Here is a 22,804-nt window from a genome sequence, read left to right on the forward strand (position 1 = left end):
TATTCAGTAACTGTAACGAATTGTACTTTGTAACACGTTACCCCAACACTGACAATAACGTAGACAGCAAATTAAGATATTTTTTCGTTTTGTGGAGCGGCACCAGTACCACTGTGTAGCCAAGCCTTATACCATTGGCTACCCAAGTAGCCTAAATCGAGGTAATGTTTAATTATGCATGATTTATTTTGTTATTGAATTCGTAGGCTGGGATTCCTCTCAGCAACAATGATGTTTAAAGGTAGCCTCCTGCTTTTTCAGAGGGGGCGGCAGGCATACTACTGACAGAGCGATGTACAGTGGCAGAGCGACGCACAGTGGCTGAAACTGGTACTAAAGTTTCACGCAGCTTCACACCGCGTAATGCGCGACTGAAGTGGCCATTTCAAAGTAATGCCCACTGTAGCTCAGCTAAGAAACACCTGTATTAAGTGGACAGGCAGTGGAATACATGGCAGGACTTTTACTTTCTGAAGCCGGGAACCTCAGTCTTCTCACAGGACACCTTGAGTGGATTGACTGCTTACAGCATTAGTTTTTTTCCCTTTTTGCCTTTATTCAGCTAGGGCAGTGAAGAGTGACAGGAAGCAAATGAAAGAGAAAGATGAGGTGGAAATCAGTATATGACCGCAGGTCAGATTCCAGCCCAGCTCCCTGTGGGCACTTGGACCCAAATGTGGTGCAGAATCAGTAGCCAATTGCACTAAGCTTATAGCTCCTTCACAATTAGCAATTTTTTGACAATCCCTATTACTTTTGTCCAAACTGAGAAATATCCAATTCTTGCAGACTATGACATGGCCTGAAATATGATCGATGATCTGCATTTTTCGAGTATGGTATTGCAAAGGGACCTCATGATCATATCTAGCCCCGCCCACAACATTTGAGGTCGGGAAGTTCGGTCTGGCATTGCTCCGTTGTGGAGCGACTATGCTCGAACCAGAGCTGTTCAGACCAATCAAATCGGGCTTTACGATGATGGACAGGTGAGCAACAGCCCCTCGTCTATCACATCATCTGAGCACACTTAGGTTGATTTTGTTTGCAACAAAAACACTGTGGCTAAAAGGAGGCAGATGGCTTTTAAGACCCCATATGGAAAAATGCATATTATTTCAATGAGGTTATCACTGAAAACGATTATTTCTGAAAACTTTGGCCAAAGTTGAGATGTGGGAAAACTCATGGTTTCACTTTCATTTTTCAAGGGAAAACAGCGAGTTGCATTGTGACATGTTGTTCCCTTGTTCGTTTGAAATCTCTGATTGACCACCAGTTCGAGGGATTTGCGACAGCCTTCCCCAGCTATTATAACATGTTTGTAGCATATCGGTGTTTGACGAAATTATTTTTAAAAACGAAGGGGAAATATCAGTTTTTCCTAATAGCCTACCCTGCTACATATCTCTTAGATTTCGCTAACGAGTGTTGTAGGAGATATTGACGGCACAATAACTTTTACAAAAGACCAGAAAACAATGTTAAGGTATTTGTGGAGAAGAAGGATGATTTGTGTGTTCTTCCTACATCTCACGGTAAGCTATTTCGTTGCTCTGATTGGTTAGGTCTATCCAATTGAGTGCAGAGGCATTCCCCCCCTGTATCGGTTGAAACACGCCCCATAACTACATCCCAATGGAGCAGTATCAGACTCATATTCTGACTAGAATGAGTATGACAACGTCAGGCTAGATCATATCTACATTACAAAGAGAAACACAAATGTAAACCTGCTGCTAAAGCTATAAGAATAACTTAGTCACAAATATTTCATGTTACTTGAGCACAAAACAATGCAACAGTGAGTGAGTGCTTGACAGAAGCCTGACGGAAGAGGAATGTGAGCAGGTCAGAAGGAGCTTAGGCACACAGGAAAATCTTTGTCTTCAGAGAGAATCTTTGTTTGGCACATCCTCGTTTCACTACTGCGCCAGACGTCTGTGTGCTGCTGTGAGTCAAGCTCTGTCTTCTACTCTTAGCAGGCAGAGGTTCTATCCACTACGCTGCACAGAAATGCAAGTGGTGCCATGGGGACACTGACAACATGAATAAAAAAATAAAACTGGGTTTATAGCATGTAGTGCAACATGTTGTGAAGACAGGCCATTCATGGCGGATTTTCAACAGTGGCTGAATGGCAAAATTCTTGTCACAGCAAGTCACTCAGTTAAAATATAATGGACTATGATGAAAATGGAATATGATGCCCCAACCACCAGGGCTCAAAATCAACTTTTTTTCTCAGTGTCCCGCAGCTGTCCCGAATTCTACTTGGCACTGTCCTGGACTTAAACACCAGTGTCCCAAATTCAAGTTCTTGTTTTTTCCTATTCTACATAATAAACAGCATAATAATCAGTAACTTGCATCACTTAATTAACTCGTTCTGGTCCACCATGTCAGTTCTGAACAATTTATTAAACACCATTTTATTAACATTAATTATCTGCTGTTTCACACAACACTCATTTTCAGAGATTGCGCTTTTGGCTCGTTTGAAGTTGCACTAGACGTTCTCATTGTCCATCGTTTTGACGGACAGGGTTGTAAAACATTCTGTCAATAATCTATTTTCACGTGTCTTTAATTTCAATGTCAGTTTGGTGTGATGTCATGGCCACAGATCAGTGAAAACAATAAGTAGCGTGGGAAATTACCACAAAGCTGTCAGATAAGGCTACTCTCCTGCCGCACTCTCACCCTCTTGTGCACACTCAAATGCATTTCCAATTAAATGAAGTAGCAAACTGTAGTTAGATGTGCTGCAACAAGCTGTTTTGACATTGTAAACATTCTTTAAAAAGAGTGTAAAGCAGTAGCCTGAAGTTAACCACAATGTCGTCTATTGCTGGAAAAAAAAGCGAGCGGCCTATGATAACCTAATTAAATGCTCGGCAGGCCGGATTAAAGTGCGTGGCGGGCCAGATCTATGATAAACGAATAAATGCTCGGCGGGCCGGATTAAAGTGCGTGGCGGGCCGCAGTTTGGACACCCCTAGCCTTAGAACTGCCAAAGCGAAATGTCAAATGCTAACTTAAATAACGGTTTTCATTGTTATAGGCTACCTTGCAACACTATCGTTTTTTTCAAATCGCAGTTGCAGTAGGCTATTTAGCTCAGCATGATATTGGTGACGTTTGTCTGTCACTGACAGAAAACACGCAGCATTTTAGTCAGAGGACTGTCATCTTTTTTAGAACACCAGTGTAACCTTAGGCCTACACTATCAGTCAAAAATGTTCACAATGTCATGAAAACAAATGCCATTTACCTGCCTGCTAGTTAGGTAAGTTAGTCATATGTAAATAGCACCATCACAGTACTACATGGTACCACTAGATGAAAAGCAGCAAACTGCACCGGTTACCTTTTTGTTTTGCAGCAACATATTACTCATCACTCTATAAACCTGCTTTAAGACAGTAACTTTATCTACTTCATTTTAATCTAGCAGTTTCCCGGACCCTGCTGAAGCAGCAAGAAACTGAGCAAATTCAGCCTGTACCTGAACATGGACATGGACAAGCACTGCAGACAATCCCAGTTCAAGCATCCTAAGTCCATATTTAAGCCCTTCCAATTACACACAAACACATTGACACACCCCTCAACCCATATGTGCATTGCAAAAACTACTTTAAGATCAAAAAATGAAGTTGGTTACCTAACACTTTTCGCAAAATCAACTAACTTAATTTAATAAGAGTTTGACTTATTTTAAGACGTCTCATCATGAAAACAAGCCAGTTTGGATGCCAGTGTCTTTTGATAAGATTACTTTAAATAAGTCAAACTCTTAATAAATTAAGTCAAAATTATCTTATGAGAGAGCGCTAGGTAAGTGTCTTTATACTAAAAACAATATCAACAAGATTTTTGTTAATCTTAATATAAGATGAATAACACTTGGTTAGATTTTTTCCTCATCTCAGATGTACCACAAGGCTTTCTGGAAAACAATGACAGCGGTCGCACCTGATTATCGGTGAGGTGAAGGACTGTCTTTTTGTACGAGATGACATCAAATTCCACAGCCTTCCAAACCAAGTGCCCAAGCAGATCCCCCACCTTTTTCTTCTTTGTGATCACAATGAGGTACATGCCTGAGAAGATGAGGACATGCAACTTATACCATCATAGCAGAAATTGAATCATGATATCATAAACAATTAGGTTTAATGAAAACATACAATAAAACGTACAATAACAATAAAAGGTAGTAAGAAAGTGTAAGAAAATGCTTTAAAGCAACCCTATGCAGTATATTACAAGTATTTACATTTTTATCAGGCAACTACTTTTGGCATCATCATCAAATTAATTTTGATGGTACATTGATATATGTATATTGATCATTTTTATGTGGTCAATTAAAATTATCCCACACTTATTCGATCACTACTATTCATATCTTAAAAAAATGCCTGATGCTAAGTTTGGAGTTCCAAATGTCTGGTTATGTTGTTCAGATATATGGCCCAACCGATTGACATTCGCAGAACATGCGGACTTACACCCAGGTCTGAAAGCAGCTACTAAAAGTGTTCCATCAGGTACCATGAACAAAACAGTAGCAAAGTTGGAAGTGCCACAGCTGTGAAAGTGCACCTGCTACAGTGTCAACATGGAGAAAATCTAAATCAGATATGCCATGGTGTTTCAAGAAAACTATTGTATTTTCTATGAAAAGCAGTCACACATTTGGCTACATTTAGAGATCGCAAATGAGGCTATACTATGCCCATGTAGGCTACAGCAATGAATTTATCAGCATACAAAACTTTTTTTGTGCAAACACTTGGGAGTAGCACAAAGGCCTTGGCCTACTATAACAGCAAAAGCTTGTGATTCCAGTCGGAATGCACATTAAATAGATTGCTTTCATGGCATGGTATGGGCAAAAGTGTAACATTAGGCTACTGCTCAGAATTTCCAGATAAAAAAAGTTACTCCAGCGTACTTTCTATGCACCCATCAGTGTGATCACTATTAGCTTACTAGAGCGAGTGACGTGACAGGTTACACATTTTTTCCCTGTCTTCTAGCCACACTACCACTTATGTGAGAACTCAAAAGGCAGAGCAGAGTATGTCTGTTTTAGGTCACTATCAATATGATGGTGCTTTATATGTATAGCACCTTTCATACACAGAATGCAGCTCAAAGTGCTTTACATTTGGAACATTTAACACAATAATAGAGAAGAAAATAATAATAATAATAATAATAATAATAATAATAATAATAATACATTTTGAGACTAACACAGCAAGTTGTTGCGGTAGTATAGGCTTTGCTAACAAATGGTTAGGCTAACAAATGCTTATGCTTAGGCCCCGTTGATGTAGACTTTAAGCGGTTAGCCTTAGCATGTTGTTAGTATTTGTTATGATTATATGAATTTATATACAGACGTTTAAGGAACATAACAGTAGAACTGGCAGCTTTAACCCTTAACCCCCTACAAGCATGCCATATGGCAACACTGGCAAGGAAAAACTCCCATATTCCCAGAAGAAACCTTGAGCAGAACCTGACTTAATAGGGGGAGCCCATTTGCTTCTGGCTGGCTGCAGCTCTAATGGCAGCAGTCGAATGTAGAATAATCTGAAAAAGCAGTCTAAGATAAAAAATGAGTTAACTAAAGGCTCTCATGTACAGGTATGTTTTCAGGTCTTTTTTTAAAGATATTCACTGAACTCGTCTGTTTGATGTACAGAGGCAAGGTGTTCCATAGCTTTTGGGCATAATGGATAAAAGCAGCTTCTCCACTTTTTTTGTGAAGCACTTTGGGTACAAATAAAAGACTAGCATTGGAAGATCTAAGTTGCCTTTGCGGTTGATAAGATATGCCAGAGCTTTGTAAGTAATTAACATAATCTTAAAATCAATTTTACAGGAAACAGGGAGCCAGTGCAGTTCAGCTAACACAGGGGTGATGTGCTCTCTCTTCTTGATCTTAGTTAAAAGTCTAGTAGCAGAGTTCTGTAGGCGTTCCAATTTATTTATACGTTTTTTGGGGAGACCAGTAAAAAGTGCATTGCAGTCTAATATAGATATAAAGGGCTCTGTCACGGCGCGAGTCCATGCCGGTGGACACCTTTGATATCACAAACGTTACGCATGCACATCAATAAACTGACAAACGTAACCCGCAACATTCACAACTTTTCATCATTGTTCCACACATATGCCGGCATAATTACAACATGATATGGAATAAGCTGTCTGAGTTGATATGTCGTTTGTTATGTGCGTAGTTGTGCTGTTTGGTCGTTCATTCGCTAAGATGTTTGTTAATGTTTGTCGGGAAAGGCCTACCAGCAACGTAACAGTGTAGTTAACATCACGACACGCATAACATGCTACATCTAAAAGTATGTGTTTATTGTATTGGTGGAACAATGTGTGTGGTGGACAATAATTTCGATAGAAAGGTAGCCAACCTGTAGAAGGGGTTCACACTGTCCCACTGGCAAACAGGAAGTGGTGCAACTGCTCCCCTATTTCAGGTAGTGGGGTACGGTTGGCTACCATTGCATAAGAGAGCCACAGGGGGGAAATAATGTGCTACGGGAATGCTATTAAGTAGTACATTTTCTTTATGCATTTAAAGCTTATGATACTGTCACGGGGAATGTGTTGCAATGTATTTTGTGTATTTTTGTCACTTCTCATGTGTTATATTGTTAATTGATTAAATTATGTGTTGGTATAGCCTATGGGTGGGGTTTTGGCCTATTTATAGGGGCAGTATGGAACTTGTATTGAGTATGTTCTGGGCTATGAGAGAGAGAACATTCTCTGTGCTGTGTGTTGGGCCAGTGAATTTATGGTATTGCAAATTATGGTATTGTTATGTGTTTATGTGTATATGTTATTATTTAGTCACTGTAAATACTTTTTGCACCTCTGGCATTTTGAGAATAATAAATCTCCCATTTGGGGCCCTCCTATTCCTGGGGCCTCATTTATAAAAGGGTTGCGTAGAAACATTCCTTCATTTGATCTTAGATCATTTCTGAAATGATCGTACGTGTGATTCAGAGAAAATTAACTTAAGCACAAAAAAAACGTGTGTACGCCACCCTTCCAGATGTGCCCATTATAAACCACAAATGAACATCAAACTGTGCGCAGCCGGATGGTTTCAGGTCTCCGCCTTGTAAACACCCCCTCATCAATATCATTAGCATATGTTTTAATGAAATCAATGGCCTAAAGGCTGCAGTCAAATTATATATTGAAAACATTGTATAGGCCTAGCCTATGCCATCTGATGTTAACTAGCCTATATGCGTCAGTTCGAATAGCTTAACTAATTATGTTTTTTCCAGCAAAGCTTTCTGGAAAGAGATCGTATGCATCCATGTCAATTGTCCTCTGCTAGCTTTCATTCCTTTTAATTGCAGTAATGTGAATAATCAACATTTAGTATGTTTAGGCCTACTTTGTAGAGAGAAAAAAAATGGGTAGGCCTAGCTTATGAAGGAAAGACCTCTAGGCCTACAGCATAATCATGTATGTTATGGTACAGTAGGCTACGTTTCCAATATGACCCAGGGTAATATGCTGATTTAGCCTACAAAACAGAGGCAGTGTTTCCCATACATTGACTAATCTGTGGCGGGGCGCCATGAAATCAAAATCGGCCGCCACAGATGAATAGTCTATGTTTTAATTTAATTTAATTTAAATTAAATAGAAGATCAAATCCTTGCATTGCCATTGAGCTGCGGCTGCGCTTTTTACGCACACAGCCTTTCCTTACCTCGCCCCGCTCTCTCTCGTAGCCTGCTGCCCCTCCTCTGCATGTGCATTTAACAACATATTCACGATTGTTGAAGGATTGTTGTTACCACATAGAAGCATTGCATAGAAGACGTCTGGCTAAATTGCTATTAAATCCACTTAGCATCGTGACCATGCTGCGCAAATTTGTTCAAAACTGCTGCATTGAAGTTAACTCTGCTAAGGTCTTATCACAACATAGTAGGCTACATTGAAGAGACTAAACTAAGTGAAGTTATGCAATCAAGCAGTATCTCAAAGCTAACGTTAGAATACTGTTTGGATGTCAAATTTGGCATGCTTAGCCTACTTACAGCTGCTTGTCAATTTCGTTGAAGGGCTCATTTTATTGACTCTGACACTGAATGTTTGCAAAATCCCGATGTAAATGGAAAAGGGTTTTCCAAAATTCAAAAGTGCTTGTCCCAAGGAGAAGTAGGAACCTTTATTTTAACTCTGTAGAAAACGTTATGAATTGCATTCACACATTCAGCAGCTTTTTAACGTTAAAGGGGTGGTTCAGGATTTTGGACATAGGACCTCATTTCCAAGTAAGCAAGTGTGATATTTATCAGTGGAGACCGTTTTCAACACGTTTCATCCAGTCCTTCTAATTGCAGAGTTCGCAGGTGCTAGGCTAGCGCAAGTCAACGGTATGTGCTAGCCTGCCACTAAAAACAGTCTTACCCACTCCAAAGTACACCCAAGGCAAATAAATTATAACGCCAGACTATCGATGTAAATGTCTGTATTGATAGTTTTATTTCTAACATTATTCTATCCTTGCATTTCAACGATCGCATTACATTTTGAGGGACTAGTGTCTTAGCAGCGGCGGAATTATACTTGCTCCAGTTAGTAGTACTGCGCCAAAAAGTAAACAGTAAAGCCGCACTCCAATGGGGATACCTAGTAGTAGCCTTGGTAATATCAGTCCGCCGCTGAGATGCAAAATGACTACTACCAACTTCAGGGAACAAAGTATAACTATTGCAACGCGATGCGAGGGTAGTTGTATTTCTTACACTATTCTATCAACACAGACATTTACATCGATTGTCTGGAATTTGCCTCGAAAGTGTCCTTTGGAGTAGGTAAGACTGTTTTAGTGGCAGGCTAGCACATACCATTGACTTGCGCTAGCCTAGCACCTGCGAACTCTGCAATTAGAAGGACTGGATGAAACGTGTTGAAAACGGTCTCCACTGATAAATATCACACTTGCTTACTTGGAAATGAGGTCCTATGTCCACCCCTTTAACTGTGTTAATCACGAACACCCCGTCGTCGTCCAAGTCAGCTACCGTCACAAATTGAATCCAATTCTGTGGGAAACACTGAGAGGACTAAATTATAAGCGTGATATGTCATGTAGCCTTAACATTTCTTTTAGGCTAGGCTATGTTTTTGCTGAAAAAGTAGCCTAATTGGCCGGTCATTATTCATTCATTCTGCATATTTGCTATCGTTTTCTTTCAATAATATCCAATGGCTTAAACATTGTCCTTTATTGTTTGCTTTAGGCCTACCTTTATATTTTAGCCTACATTATTCAACTCACGTATTGTCATCTGATCTTGGGCACTGCCATTCAAAAAAAGCAAACAGGTGCGCGCTCTGCACCTCTTTACGCAACTCCAACGCAACACTAAATATGAAGATGCCCTGCTTTCAGAGGATAACTTCCGTCCCTTGGTTATGTAGGCTATATATGATATAAAATATCTATAGCCTACATTGTATAGCTTACATTCAAATATTACCTTTCTGTTAGGAAGCTGGGAATAGGCCTATGAGCGCAAATTAGGATGTAGTGCAGGCTAAACGTGAGTAAACACAGTTTATCCACCTCTGACATTTCAGAAATAGAGTTTAGGCCTACCCACCTCTTATTAGAGTTTATCCACCTCTCAAAAGAGTTTATTCACTTTTAACATTCAAAACTGTATTATCCAATACTATAGGGATGTCCCGATCCAGCTTTTTGCACTTCCGATCCGATACCGATATTGTAGCTTTTAGCATCGGCCGATACCGATACCGGCCGATCCAAGCATGTATTAAAGATTAAAGATATTTACTTATTTTGTTGTTATACACATGTTGAAAAGGGTTTTACTCTTAAGAACAACTAGCCAACTTAATTAGGTTAGTTTGAATAATCCACAGTGGTTGGTAATGAGAAGCTGACCTGTTTATTCTTAACAGGGTTAAATAAACACAAAATAATAAATAGTCAATTAACCACACAAACTGAATTGGCATCAGTGCTCTGCTCTTGAACAACAAGAGTGTAAACCAAGGCTTAAAAAGCCATCAGTGCAAACAATATTGTAAACTGTATAAAAAAAGCAAAACACACAGAAAAGCTGAGTAGAAAATAAATAGTCAATTAACCACACAAACTGAATTGTCATCAGTGCTCTGCTCAAGAGTGTAAACCAAGGCTTAAAAAAAGTCAGTGTAAACAATATTGTAAACAATATAAAATTATATATAAAAGCAACACACACAAAACCTGAGTAGAAAATAGTCAAATTACCACACACACACTGAATTGGCTATAACAACCCAAATAACTGTCACGCCTTCTACAGTATTGCTATCTCCGCCACACTTTACTGCTCCATCTCCATACTTCCTTCAATTTCTACTGTTTGCCCTGGCTGCAGTCTGAGCATGATGGGGAGATTATTCTTCTATTCACAAAGGTGATCATTTCAACATGCTCAGGTGTCAGCCTGCTCCTGTGCTCATCAATGATAAGTGAGACTGCACTAAAAAGCCTCTCACTGTTGCATTTTAAAAGCGAAACTGATGCCAGCCACAACTGGTCTGGGTTTGCTGAAGTAATCTAGGCTACAGGCTGCATTTATTACAGAAAATCAAGCAACATAGCACGTAGGCCTATCTACACTATTTAGAGACAGGAGCTTAAGTTTACCGCGACAACAGCTGTCACTAATTCACAGCGTCGTAGGTTGCGCCGATGCACAGACTAAACGCTACAAAGTTATGATAGCCTACTGGAAGCTTCTACCCTTTTGGATGTGTAGAGTTGTAGGCCTAGGTGCACTTAGTTGTTAGCGATTGACCAGGTTGCTTTTTGAAATGAAATGCGTTCGTTAGGCTAGCCGATTGTAAAAATAGGGAAATTAAAGTGCGTGCTGTGCCTATACATTACACAAACAATCTTAAATCGCGGAGATAACATTCGTTAGACAGGCAAAGCTGTCAGCAGCAACATGCAAAAGAGCGTTAATAGTAAGAGGGTCTCGCGGACACTCGCGGTTGCGGTTAACATTAGGCTATATTAATTCAACTGTGACATGAAATGTTTGCTCAATAACTTTAAATTCTTAGTGGGACATGCACAGACAAGTGGGATGCTGGACAGGTCGCTAGGTGTGCTGAAAAACGCGGACCGGATTTGGGGGGAATAGCTGAAAAAAACTGGAATGGATTACCTACATCGGTGCACTGGAAAACACGGACCGGAGTTTTGAAAACAAACTGGATCGGGAGTCCGGATCGGGATTTTCCCGTGCAGGCTGATCCCACATTTTTTGCTAATATCGGCGGCCGATCCGATCCAAATATCGGATCGGGACATGCCTACAATACTATCCTATATTCCCAATACTGTACAATAACCTCCACCATTATCAAACATGTTCTGAATGCCTTTTTAAAAAATCCGATACCGCATGGCGCCGTCCACCTCACCGAGATTGCAGAATTCATAGTTCACCGACCTCTTATTTTACCACTACATCCCTGGCACAAATGTACTTTTCCTCTCCTAAACGAGGGCAATTGGACATGTTGTGGTCAATATTAGATATACTAGATCACCTGTAATGTTTCAATCATTCTATCGTAGGTCTTGGTGTTTTTTTTAGATATTATGAAATAAGTAAGCTATACGTTTTTTCACTTTCTTAAGTGGGCTATAGTTCTCATTAGCAGTTTTATGCTAAACCATGAAACATTAAGCTGCGTCCAAAAACGTCTTTAAAAATCTTCTGATATTGATCATGCACATGGCAAAGAAAGACATGAGATCGTTGGTCTTGGAATTTTGATCGCACTTAGACCTGGAGATAAGCACTTTTCCACGTCAAAGACAGTTTTTATAAATCTGAGCGTTGGCATGAATTTGAGCGTATGCACGGTCTAAGATCACATCTGTGCGTAAGAACGCTTTATAAATGAGGCCCCTGGTCTGCTACCATCCTTTCTGCCTCCACTGCCGTCCATCCAAACAGGCTCATTCAACGTTTATGAAAATACTTTGATCGAGTCAACACATTTATGAATACTATATTCAATTTTTGCTAATAAATACACATAAAACAGTGTACATTTACCAAACAATTCCAACTAGCACCAATCTTTGGCCACAGTTGGACTGCATTCAAGGATTCATAGTAGGACTGAGGACATACCTGCCACTAATCTGATTGTTCCCATGATGCCACATACTGGCCGTGTCACTGCTGACGGAGGGATATCCTTCCTCACTGTAAGATGAAAAACCAAGCAAAAACAGAAAATGTCACTGTCATCAATGGAAAAGAATACCGGAAAAAGTTCCTTTGAGGTACACCACAGAGATGAAAGCATGACAAGAAGCTGTAGCAACAACAGGCATCCAGAAAAAGTGGATGAAAGGTAACCTATTAAACAGGATCATATTAGTTTTGTAACGACAATACCGCATTTTTGGGTATGCAACAACTAAAACAAATGTCAGGTGTGGGATCGTTCACAAAATGCCTAATTTAAACCATAACTGCCAATACTTTTGCCTTGGTTTCTCCCATATTTCAAGGTCATCTCCCGGCGCCCTCCCGTTTTGTTATTTCTCCCAGAAAACTCCCGTAATTTGCATGACCATCAAACCTAATTTTAAGATCACTGATCCATTCATTTTTTCTGTTAGTCTGACATTTCCCAGGTTGCCAGATCACTTACTTTCAATGGAAACCTTTGTCATAAAACCTGGCAACCCAAAATCCAAATAAGGAAGCAGATGCACACCGCGCAACCACTTCTACTACTTCACAACTAGCTGTTTTTTGCTAGGGAAGAAATTAACACATCACATTTGTAATTAACACATCACATAAAGAAAAGAAAAACAATCTCCTGTTACCTTTAGAGTAAAAACAATTCAAGCGGTCAACTCCCACATAGAGACTAAATCACAACACAGTACTCTCTTACTTAAGTTATCTTCCTGAAATAATGTCATCCACCTGGCAAGATACATACCAGTGAGTGTCATCTCTGTTGACACCCTGTCGATGGCAAGGACATCATTTGCCCCATCACCACAAGCCTCAATAAAGAATCTCTCAGGGGTTGTATGCCTAACGAGACAAACCATAAAATTGTAAACAGTTAGGACAGTTCTAAAATATGATTCATGGGGAAATATTACACTAAAATGTAATGGGCCACATTCATAACTAAATAACGTTACATTTTATTTTGCTCTAGATATGAATGAGACATACTGGCAGGTGAATGTAATTGTGTAGTATTTGCATGTTAAACTGTTAATTTCGTTACATTTTCCATCGTCTGAAGGGAGACCTGAGATTTGAGACCTTTCTAAACTTTAGGAGGACTTTACAGCCAGACCAGAGACGGTTGATAAAGCTAACTATAGAATCTTTTGCCAGATGTTCTCCCTCTCTCACACACACACACACGCCTACGTGATTTACACATTAGGTTAACGTTACTTAAGGTGAACCCACTCTCTATGGAAAGGTGTCTGATCTAACATTATGATTTTCAAAAATTGAGCTATGGCATTAACGTAAAGCTATTTAACGGACGTTAACACAACGTAGTCGTCATTACCCCGAAGCAGTGAATGTGCTGTAACGTTAAGATTTAACGTTGGCTCACCAGTTACCTGGCTAACTGGCGAGCTAACTAGCCATAACTTAGCTACTGTACAATGTTGAACTTCAAACACATGAACGATTATTTCAGTCAACTCTACTAAGTATATTGACTATAAACACATCGGCCGGCTTATATGACCTTTAGCAGAATTCCCTATTGGAAATGGTCTCGCAACGAGTTTCTTCTAACATTAGCTATCTAGCTAGCATTAGCTCTTCGCAACATGATAGCAAGCTGGCAAGTACTGAATGACAGCATTAGAAGAGCACAATGCTAATGTGCCATGCCTTCACTACTAACTATTCTGTTATCCAAAACATTACAAGAGTATAATCTATATAAAAGACGTAAGTTCTATAACTCTCACGTGCGACCAGATAACTAACAAATCAATTAACATTACGATAACCCGCTGAATACTTACAAATTGAAGCTCTCGTAGGCAGTCGCCATCTTTACATCAGCACTAAGAGCACCCCCAGTGACGTGTCACATGTAAGAGGGAGAGAGACTTTTGAAGTATCGTAATAAACGTGCATAACTTCTCCAAACGTCACATGTATTCCTTGTGTTACGGTAAATTAACGTACTTCAGACAAACGCCATGAAATGCACGCTGAAACGATTGGACAGCTGATTAATAGAGTGAAAAGTGATTGGCTAAAAAAGACTGTCATTGTTTCATGACGACACGGGCCAGTGGCGCAATGGATAACGCGTCTGACTACGGATCAGAAGATTCTAGGTTCGACTCCTGGCTGGCTCGTTGCTTTTTGACAGATACTGCATGCTACATCCTAACAACGACAGGTGTGTGAAATCCTGTGGGTTGGAAGTTCCATAAGCCAATAGAGAAGGAGGCTTGAGTGGGTGAAGTTTGTGTTGGTAACTGAATGTTAGCCAGATTTGTCTGCTTTTCCCCATACTGATGTTTTCAGTGTGGACCAAAGGTAACGGGTATTGAGCAACAGCAATTCTTTTAGTGTGTGTGGGAGGTATAGGCAATTGGACTGGTGACCTTTGTAAGTGAACTTGCACAGGTAAACTTCCTCATCTTAACCTGTGTACGTCTTCATACAAGGACGGCTGAACACGAGGGCTGCTGCTTTCGATGACGCTTCAACAACAGCCTCAATTATTATAGTGGTGTTTTTTTCAATAGGATGTGTAATTAACATGCACCTGCTTGTCTTAGGGCAATTCCATGCAAAATTCATCCTTGTCATGGGGAAAAAAAGTTGTGCATACGCAAATAGAACTGTTGTTAAAATCTTCATTTAGGTCTATATTTTATTGTTTGTAACTGATCTGATTGAATTTGATGGATAATTACACTCTTTTTACATCATAAATATGGTGTGCAACCATACCAGAAACAACATTTTTCACATGGTAATATTATACATATTTAAAAAGTGGATAAATGGACCCAAGGTTCAAACAAATTGTGTAATTTGACAAATTCCAGATTGACAAGGGAATGGTAGAGCAATGTCTATGCTCAGCTTGCCTTTAAAGGATAATTCCGGTGTGATTTTGACCTAAAGTGTGTTGAAACATGATTGATCACTTGAATGAGTGTGAATGTATGTCTCATAGCTCACCTCGGCTTGTCCCCTGCACTTAGAAATCTGGCGCTAGTTAGCCAATGCTACCAACACAGTGTTTCGTTGTGGTGCCTCGGGCATCGGCCTAGCCATGCAAATAAATCACTGTTTTACACCATTTACGAGGCTCAAAGTAGCTCCATACTTCATTGGTAGACTTCCGAGGGCCTTGACATTTAAAACGAGACATAGAGAACTTTGAAAAAGCACTGGTCGTTTATTTACAAGACGATTTATACAGACAGTACCTTAAGGAATTTTACCGTTCGACGCCATCTTGAATTTAGTCACGATGAGTCGAGCGACGAGTATGAACGAACAGGTATGATAAGGGATCAGATTCCAAAAATAATTCCGTGAAAATGCATGGATTCCAGTTGCTGCTACGGAAGCGACTGAATCCATGCATTTCCACTGAATTATTTTAATAGCCATAGCCTATTTTCAAGTGGCCTAATAACGAAAATCTGAGCGATTATCTTCCCGTAACTGTCATACTGTTGTTGTACAGTAACTGGATTATCGTGTTAGCTGGTGAAGATGGCTGACTTTGCAGCTGGAGTTAACATAGCAACCTCCTTCTGTTGCAGATCTATTCAGCCTGCCGTTCACGTCTGCTTAACACAGTTTAATTTTAAATGTGATGCGATATGCCAGCATTTGAAGTGTCAGGTCCTCTGTAGCTAATGCCCACAAAGGACATACAACATGAGTAACGGCAGCAATAAACTAGATGTACCGCATAGCGGTACAAAATATGACCGCCTCTCAGTCCTGCATATTCTCTTCGCAAAAATAAATCACGCTTGTCAATTTGTCTCCATCTCCTACTCCTGCAACTCACGTGCATGTAAATGAGTGTGTGCATATGTGAGTTTGCTTTTGTTTATAAGAGTGTGTGTGTGTGTCTGTGTGTGTGTGTCTGTGTGTATGCATGTGCATATGCGTGCCTGTGTTTGTGTGTGTGTGTGTGTGCGTGTGTGTGTTTGCATGCGCACATGCGTATGCGTGCCTGTGTGTGTTTATGTGTCTGCATTCATGTGGGTGGGTGTTTGTGCATGTGTGTGTGTGTTTATGTGTGTGTGTGCTTCCCTGTTTGTATGTGTGCGACTGTGCGTGCGTGCGTGTGTGTGTCTGTGTGTGTGCATGTGCGTATGCATGCCTGTGTTTGTGTGTGTGTGTGTGTGCGTGTGTGTGTTTGCATGCGCACATGCGTATGCGTGCCTGTGTGTGTGTTTATGTGTCTGCATTCATGTGGGTGGGTGTTTGTGCATGTGTGTGTGTGTTTATGTGTGTGTGTGCTTGCCTGTTTGTATGTGTGCGACTGTGCGTGCGTGCGTGTGTGTGTGTGGGTGTGTGCACGTGCGCGTGCATGTACTTTATGTGTGCAAATCACAAATGAGTGGGTATGGGTTAGGTTGATGCGGGCTCTTGAGACTAACATACCATAAATATTTTGTCATCTTGGGTGCAACGGTTCAGGTAGGGCTAGTTATTTAGAGGAGTGGCCACCAAGTTTCATGTTCCCTGGTGTTTCAGTAACCTGGGAATCACTGACCAAAATTGATGACGATAAAAGAAAAAAATTAATTATTTTTTTATATTTTAAATGACTTGTTGTCCTGATTCTTCCTGTGGATCTTAGTGGGCACTGAGGAAGCAGTAATGTCATCGCTAGTTTTTCATGATTACTATTTCAATTGTTTCATATCAAAATTCACTACTTAATTATGTGTTTTATGTAGTTTGTCGAGGATTGGTTCAGACACGTCACATCCCCCACCCCCGACTACAGCACCCCCAACGGCCCTGCTTTTTGGTGGTCTGTTTGTCCGTGTCAAGGATAACACCTGGCAAAGGCCACATTCCCTGAACGAAAATTGAACACGGGCCGCGGAAGTGACAGCGCCGAACCCTAACCACTAGACCACCAGGGAGACATGCTGTCTGCCTTTGCTAGTTAAGTCTCTTTATACTAAAAAACATTACCAAATCCATGTGTTGATCTTCATATAAGATCAATAACACTTGGTTAGATTTCATTTTTTTGCAGTGTTTTTAGGGTCTTTTCCATAGGGCTCTGGTGTCCATCTGGTTTCGTGTCCCAGAACAGAGCCAGGTCCTTCGATAGCTCAGTTGGTAGAGCGGAGGACTGTAGGTGAACAACCGGCCATCCTTAGGTCGCTGGTTCGACTCCGGCTCGAAGGAAGCGATGCTTTTTGGTGATCTCTTTGTCTGCGACAAGACCCAGGCCTGGCAAAAGCCGCATTCCCTGACCGGGAATCGAACCCGGACCTTGGCGGTGAGGCGCCGAATCCTAACCACTAGACCACCAGGGAGACATGCTGTTTGCCTTTGCACGCAGTGGGCGTGGCGTCTTGCTCTCTGCGGGGGGGCAGACTGCGGAGATGGCTTCGCTGCAAAAGCGGTTTATCAATCAAATCTAGCCGAGTGTCATTAATCTTATATCAAAAAAAAAAAAATCTACCTGGTACTGTTTTCAGCATAAAGACACTTACCTAGTGCTTTCTCATCAAATCATTTGACTTCATTTTAAGGCGTCTCCAGCGCATTAAGCAAATTTGCCTTGATGAGACTCCTCAAAAATTTAGCAAATCTCTTATTAAATTCAGTCAAAGGATCTTTTCAGAGAGTGCTAGTTAAGTCTCTTTAAAAAGCACTACCAAATCCATGTGTTGATCTTCATATAAGATCAATAACACTTGGTTAGATTTCATTTTTTTGCAGTGTTTTTAGGGTCTTTTCCATAGGGCTCTGGTGTCCATCTGGTTTCGTGTCCCAGAACAGAGCCAGGTCCTTCGATAGCTCAGTTGGTAGAGCGGAGGACTGTAGGTGAACAACCGGCCATCCTTAGGTCGCTGGTTCGACTCCGGCTCGAAGGAAGCGATGCTTTTTGGTGATCTCTTTGTCTGCGACAAGACCAAGGCCTGGCAAAAGCCGCATTCCCTGACCGGGAATCGAACCCGGCGCTTGGCGGTGAGCGCCGAATCTAACCACTAGACCACCAGGGAGACATGCTGTTTGCCTTTGGCACGCAGTGGGCGTGGCGTCTTGCTCTCTGCGGGGCAGACTGCGGGGAGATGGCCAGCTGCAAAAGCGGTTTATCCAATCAAATCTAGCCGAGTGTCATTAATCTTATATCAAAAAAAAAAAAATCTACCTGGTACTGTTTTCAGCATAAAGACACTTACCTAGTGCTTTCTCATCAAATCATTTGACTTCATTTAAGACGTCTCCAGCGCATTAAGCAAATTTGCCTTGATGAGACTCCTTAAAATTTAGCAAATCTCTTATTAAATTCAGTCAAAAGGATCTTTTCAGAGAGTGCTAGTTAAGTCTCTTTAAAAGCATTACCAAATCCATGTGTTGATCTTCATATAAGATCAATAACACTTGGTTAGATTTCATTTTTTTGCAGTGTTTTTAGGGTCTTTTCCATAGGGCTCTGGTGTCCATCTGGTTTCGTGTCCCAGAACAGAGCCAGGTCCTTCGATAGCTCAGTTGGTAGAGCGGAGGACTGTAGGTGAACAACCGGCCATCCTTAGGTCGCTGGTTCGACTCCGGCTCGAAGGAAGCGATGCTTTTTGGTGATCTCTTTGTCTGCGACAAGACCAAGGCCTGGCAAAAGCCGCATTCCCTGACCGGGAATCGAACCGGACGCTTGGCGGTGAAGCGCCGAATCTAACCACTAGACCACCAGGGAGACATGCTGTTTGCCTTTGGCGCAGTGGGCGTGGCGTCTTGCTCTCTTGGGGGCAGACTGCGGAGATGGCCGCTGCAAAAGCGGTTTATCCAATCAAATCTAGCCGAGTGTCATTAATCTTATATCAAAAAAAAAAAAAAATCTACCTGGTACTGTTTTCAGCATAAAGACACTTACCTAGTGCTTTCTCATCAAATCATTTGACTTCATTTAAGACGTCTCCAGCGCATTAACCCTTTAGGCGCCAGAGGTTTTTTTCCGAAACGATCAATTTTGACATCTTCATTTCAAAAGGCTATATCTTAAAAGTGATAAGAGATAGAGACTTTCTGTAAATTAGAGAAATATTAAGGATGACCCAAAGTTTATGTAGAGATTCAATGTTTATATCTAATTTGCATATTATGACGTCATATGGTGTCGGCCATCTTGGATTATAGAATTTTCATGAAAAGTCGCATGTTTGAATGATAAAATGCACCACTTCTTTCCCCCCAAAATGTCCCTCACCTTCTGTATGCTATATTGCACAATACTGAATGCTCAGGTAAATAGTAAGTAGTGAACAAACTGTGTAAATCATTACTAATAAATGGCAGAAACAAACAAAATGCATGTAGCGGTAGACTGGCCTTTTGCTGTAGAGATTTTCCATTTACTACATACAGTAGGCACTCTGATTCCATGTATGGGGCACATATATATTATTCAGATGACACACAAACACAAGTAGACAAGACCTGTTTAGTTCAAAAGCTCATTTGCCACGGCAAGGCACAGATCAGGAGTGAGATGACGAGACAAGACAAGAGACAATGTTAGTATTTTTTTTGTTTTTGTTGATGTTTTTTTGTTTTTTTTCTTAGCTGACAAAGACACACACATCACAAGGACATGAACACACAAAAAGGAACACATAGTGTACTGTATGTCCTAAATGATCAGGGAAGTAGATAGCAAATCAACAGTGTAAATCATTACTAAATGGCTGACATTTTTTTTTTTTTTATGTAGCAGGCCTTTTGCTGTAGAGATAATGACTCCCTATCCCTATCCATACAGGGCGGCATTCCCATCATCTTGTGATAGACTATGCATGACCTAATGTGTGTGTGTGTGTGTGGGGAGAGGGAGAGGCGTGTCACCACCTCCACCATGCGAGCAGCATGGCCAGATCTACCTGTGGCGCCAGTGGGAGAATTTGCGCCTTTCGGACTAGGCCTACTGTCATTCTCATTGCGACTCCCCACACTGCCACTACGTTCCCCCTAACTCTCCTATGAGCACCGACCTCGTCTAACATACCCAGTGGCATTAGACAAAAGCTCCACCTGCGTTACTGTAAAGCGATTGTGGAGAGGCTGCGTTCAGAAGACAGAAGCTAAGCTATGGATATTAGGCTACCTCCAGCCTCGTTAAGCCACACCACTAACATACTGCTAGCTTGAACACTCGAACCCGTGAAACATTATTCCCACCAGTGACATTGGGCAGCGATTCAGCGTTTGTGCTTGGTGTAAGCTAAACTATGGAGTAAACTCTCACTTTGTCCAGCTGCATCATTGCAAGGCAGGGGCGCATCTGAAACCTCACTAAGCGAATCACCGTCATTTTCTGAAGGCAGATATTCCCCTTCAGAATCAGGGTCCATGAATAGAAGACCCAACACTTCATTTCAGGTAAACTTTTTGATGCCATTAGGCGATAATCTAATGCAAATGCTACGCTGGCGTTGACAATATCGGCTCTGACAAAGTGGCTCACCGCGCACACTAGCTCCGGTATTTCATGCACTGATTCAATGCGCTGTAGCTAGAAAGTTTTGTTTTAAAGCGTGTCCTTTTTCGATTTCGGGGATGGCGTATGACATGTCTGCCATCTAGTGGAGTGGAAGTCAAGCGAAATATGACACCCTATTTGACTAAATCGGCCGTTTTATTCAGTACGCATCTTATGCGACTATAGTGGACTGTAAAACCCTAGAGGGTTAAGCAAATTTGCCTTGATGAGACTCCTTAAAATTTAGCAAATCTCTTATTAAATTCAGTCAAAAGGATCTTTTCAGAGAGTGCTAGTTAAGTCTCTTTAAAAGCATTACCAAATCCATGTGTTGATCTTCATATAAGATCAATAACACTTGGTTAGATTTCATTTTTGCAGTGTTTTAGGGTCTTTTCCATAGGGCTCTGATGTCCATCTGGTTTCGTGTCCCAGAACAGAGCCAGGTCGCCGATAGCTCAGTTGGTAGGCGGAGGACTGTAGGTGAACAACCGGCCATCCTTAGGTAAGCTGGTTCGACTCGGCTCGAAGGAAGCGATGCTTTTGGTGATCTCTTTGTCTGCGACAAGACCAAGGCCTGGCAAAGCCGCATTCCCTGACGGGGAATCGAACCAGGACCCGCGGCGGTGAGCGCCCGAATCCTAACCACTAGACCACCAGGGAGACATGCTGTTTGCCTTTGGCGCAGTGGGGCGTGGCGTCTTGCTCTCTGCGGGGCAGACTGCGGGGAGATGGCCAGCTGCAAAAGCGGTTTATCAATCAAATCTAGCCGAGTGTCATTAATCTTATATCAAAAAAAAAATCTACCTGGTACTGTTTTTCAGCATAAAGACACTTACCTAGTGCTTTCTCATCATATCATTTGACTTCATTTAAAGGCGTCTCCAGCGCATTAAGCAAATTTGCCTTGATGAGACTCCTTAAAATTTAGCAAATCTCTTATTAAATTCAGTCAAAGGATCTTTTCAGAGAGTGCTAGTTAAGTCTCTTTAAAAGCATTACCAAATCCATGTGTTGATCTTCATATAAGATCAATAACACTTAGTTAGATTTCATTTTTGCAGTGTTTTTAGGGTCTTTTCCATAGGGCTCTGGTGTCCATCTGGTTTCGTGTCCCAGAACAGAGCCAGGTCCTTCGATAGCTCAGTTGGTAGAAGGCGGAGGAGGACTGTAGGTGAACAACCGGCCATCCTTAGGTCGCTGGTTCGACTCCGGCTCGAAGGAAGCGATGCTTTTTGGTGATCTCTTTGTCTGCGACAAGACCAAGGCCTGGCAAAAGCCGCATTCCCTGACCGGGAATCGAACCGGACGCTGGCGTGGCGGCGCCCGAATCCTAACCACTAGACCACCAGGGAGACATGCTGTTTGCCTTTGGCGCGAGTGGGCGTGGCGTCTTGCTCTCTGCGGGGCAGACTGCGGGGAGATGGCCAGCTGCAAAAGCGGTTTATCCAATCAAATCTAGCCGAGTGTCATTAATCTTATAAAAAAAAAAAAAAAATCTACCTGGTACTGTTTTCAGCATAAAGACACTTACCTAGTGCTTTCTCATCAAATCATTTGACTTCATTTAAGACGTCTCCAGCGCATTAACCCTTTAGGCGCCAGAGGTTTTTTTCCGAAACGATCAATTTTGACATCTTCATTTCAAAAGGCTATATCTTAAAAGTGATAAGAGATAGAGACTTTCTGTAAATTAGAGAAATATTAAGGATGACCCAAAGTTTATGTAGAGATTCAATGTTTATATCTAATTTGCATATTATGACGTCATATGGTGTCGGCCATCTTGGATTATAGAATTTTCATGAAAAGTCGCATGTTTGAATGATAAAATGCACCACTTCTTTCCCCCCAAAATGTCCCTCACCTTCTGTATGCTATATTGCACAATACTGAATGCTCAGGTAAATAGTAAGTAGTGAACAAACTGTGTAAATCATTACTAATAAATGGCAGAAACAAACAAAATGCATGTAG

General features: G+C 41.2%; 1 protein-coding gene and 5 non-coding genes across 6 annotated transcripts in view; 5 read left to right on the forward strand and 1 right to left on the reverse strand.

Annotated features, from left to right (window-relative positions):
- sacm1lb (SAC1 like phosphatidylinositide phosphatase b) overlaps window positions 1-14,346 on the reverse strand; it is a 38,616-nt gene extending 24,270 nt beyond the window's left edge. The window contains exons 1-4 of the mRNA XM_048260798.1: window positions 14,142-14,346; window positions 13,073-13,170; window positions 12,244-12,318; window positions 3,980-4,107 (exon numbers count right to left, since the gene is read on the reverse strand). Of these exons, the coding sequence (XP_048116755.1) occupies window positions 3,980-4,107; window positions 12,244-12,318; window positions 13,073-13,170; window positions 14,142-14,170 (330 nt within the window). The 5' untranslated portion in view covers window positions 14,171-14,346. The remainder of the gene's footprint in view (window positions 1-3,979; window positions 4,108-12,243; window positions 12,319-13,072; window positions 13,171-14,141) is intronic.
- A 64-nt stretch (window positions 14,347-14,410) lies between these two features.
- Window positions 14,411-14,483, forward strand: trnar-acg. The gene has a single exon. It is a non-coding gene; the product is annotated as a tRNA-Arg (tRNA).
- Window positions 14,484-17,445: 2,962 nt separating this feature from the next.
- Window positions 17,446-17,532, forward strand: trnay-gua. Its single transcript is given in 2 exon segments — window positions 17,446-17,482; window positions 17,497-17,532. It is a non-coding gene; the product is annotated as a tRNA-Tyr (tRNA).
- Window positions 17,533-18,140: 608 nt separating this feature from the next.
- Window positions 18,141-18,227, forward strand: trnay-gua. Its single transcript is given in 2 exon segments — window positions 18,141-18,177; window positions 18,192-18,227. It is a non-coding gene; the product is annotated as a tRNA-Tyr (tRNA).
- Window positions 18,228-18,831: 604 nt separating this feature from the next.
- trnay-gua lies at window positions 18,832-18,918 on the forward strand. The gene is given in 2 exon segments: window positions 18,832-18,868; window positions 18,883-18,918. It is a non-coding gene; the product is annotated as a tRNA-Tyr (tRNA).
- A 3,041-nt stretch (window positions 18,919-21,959) lies between these two features.
- trnay-gua lies at window positions 21,960-22,051 on the forward strand. The gene is given in 2 exon segments: window positions 21,960-22,001; window positions 22,016-22,051. It is a non-coding gene; the product is annotated as a tRNA-Tyr (tRNA).
- The last annotated feature ends 753 nt before the right edge of the window (window positions 22,052-22,804 follow it).

The sequence above is a fragment of the Alosa alosa genome, chromosome 13, assembly GCF_017589495.1.
Source record: "Alosa alosa isolate M-15738 ecotype Scorff River chromosome 13, AALO_Geno_1.1, whole genome shotgun sequence".
Taxonomy (NCBI): Eukaryota; Metazoa; Chordata; class Actinopteri; order Clupeiformes; family Clupeidae; genus Alosa; species Alosa alosa.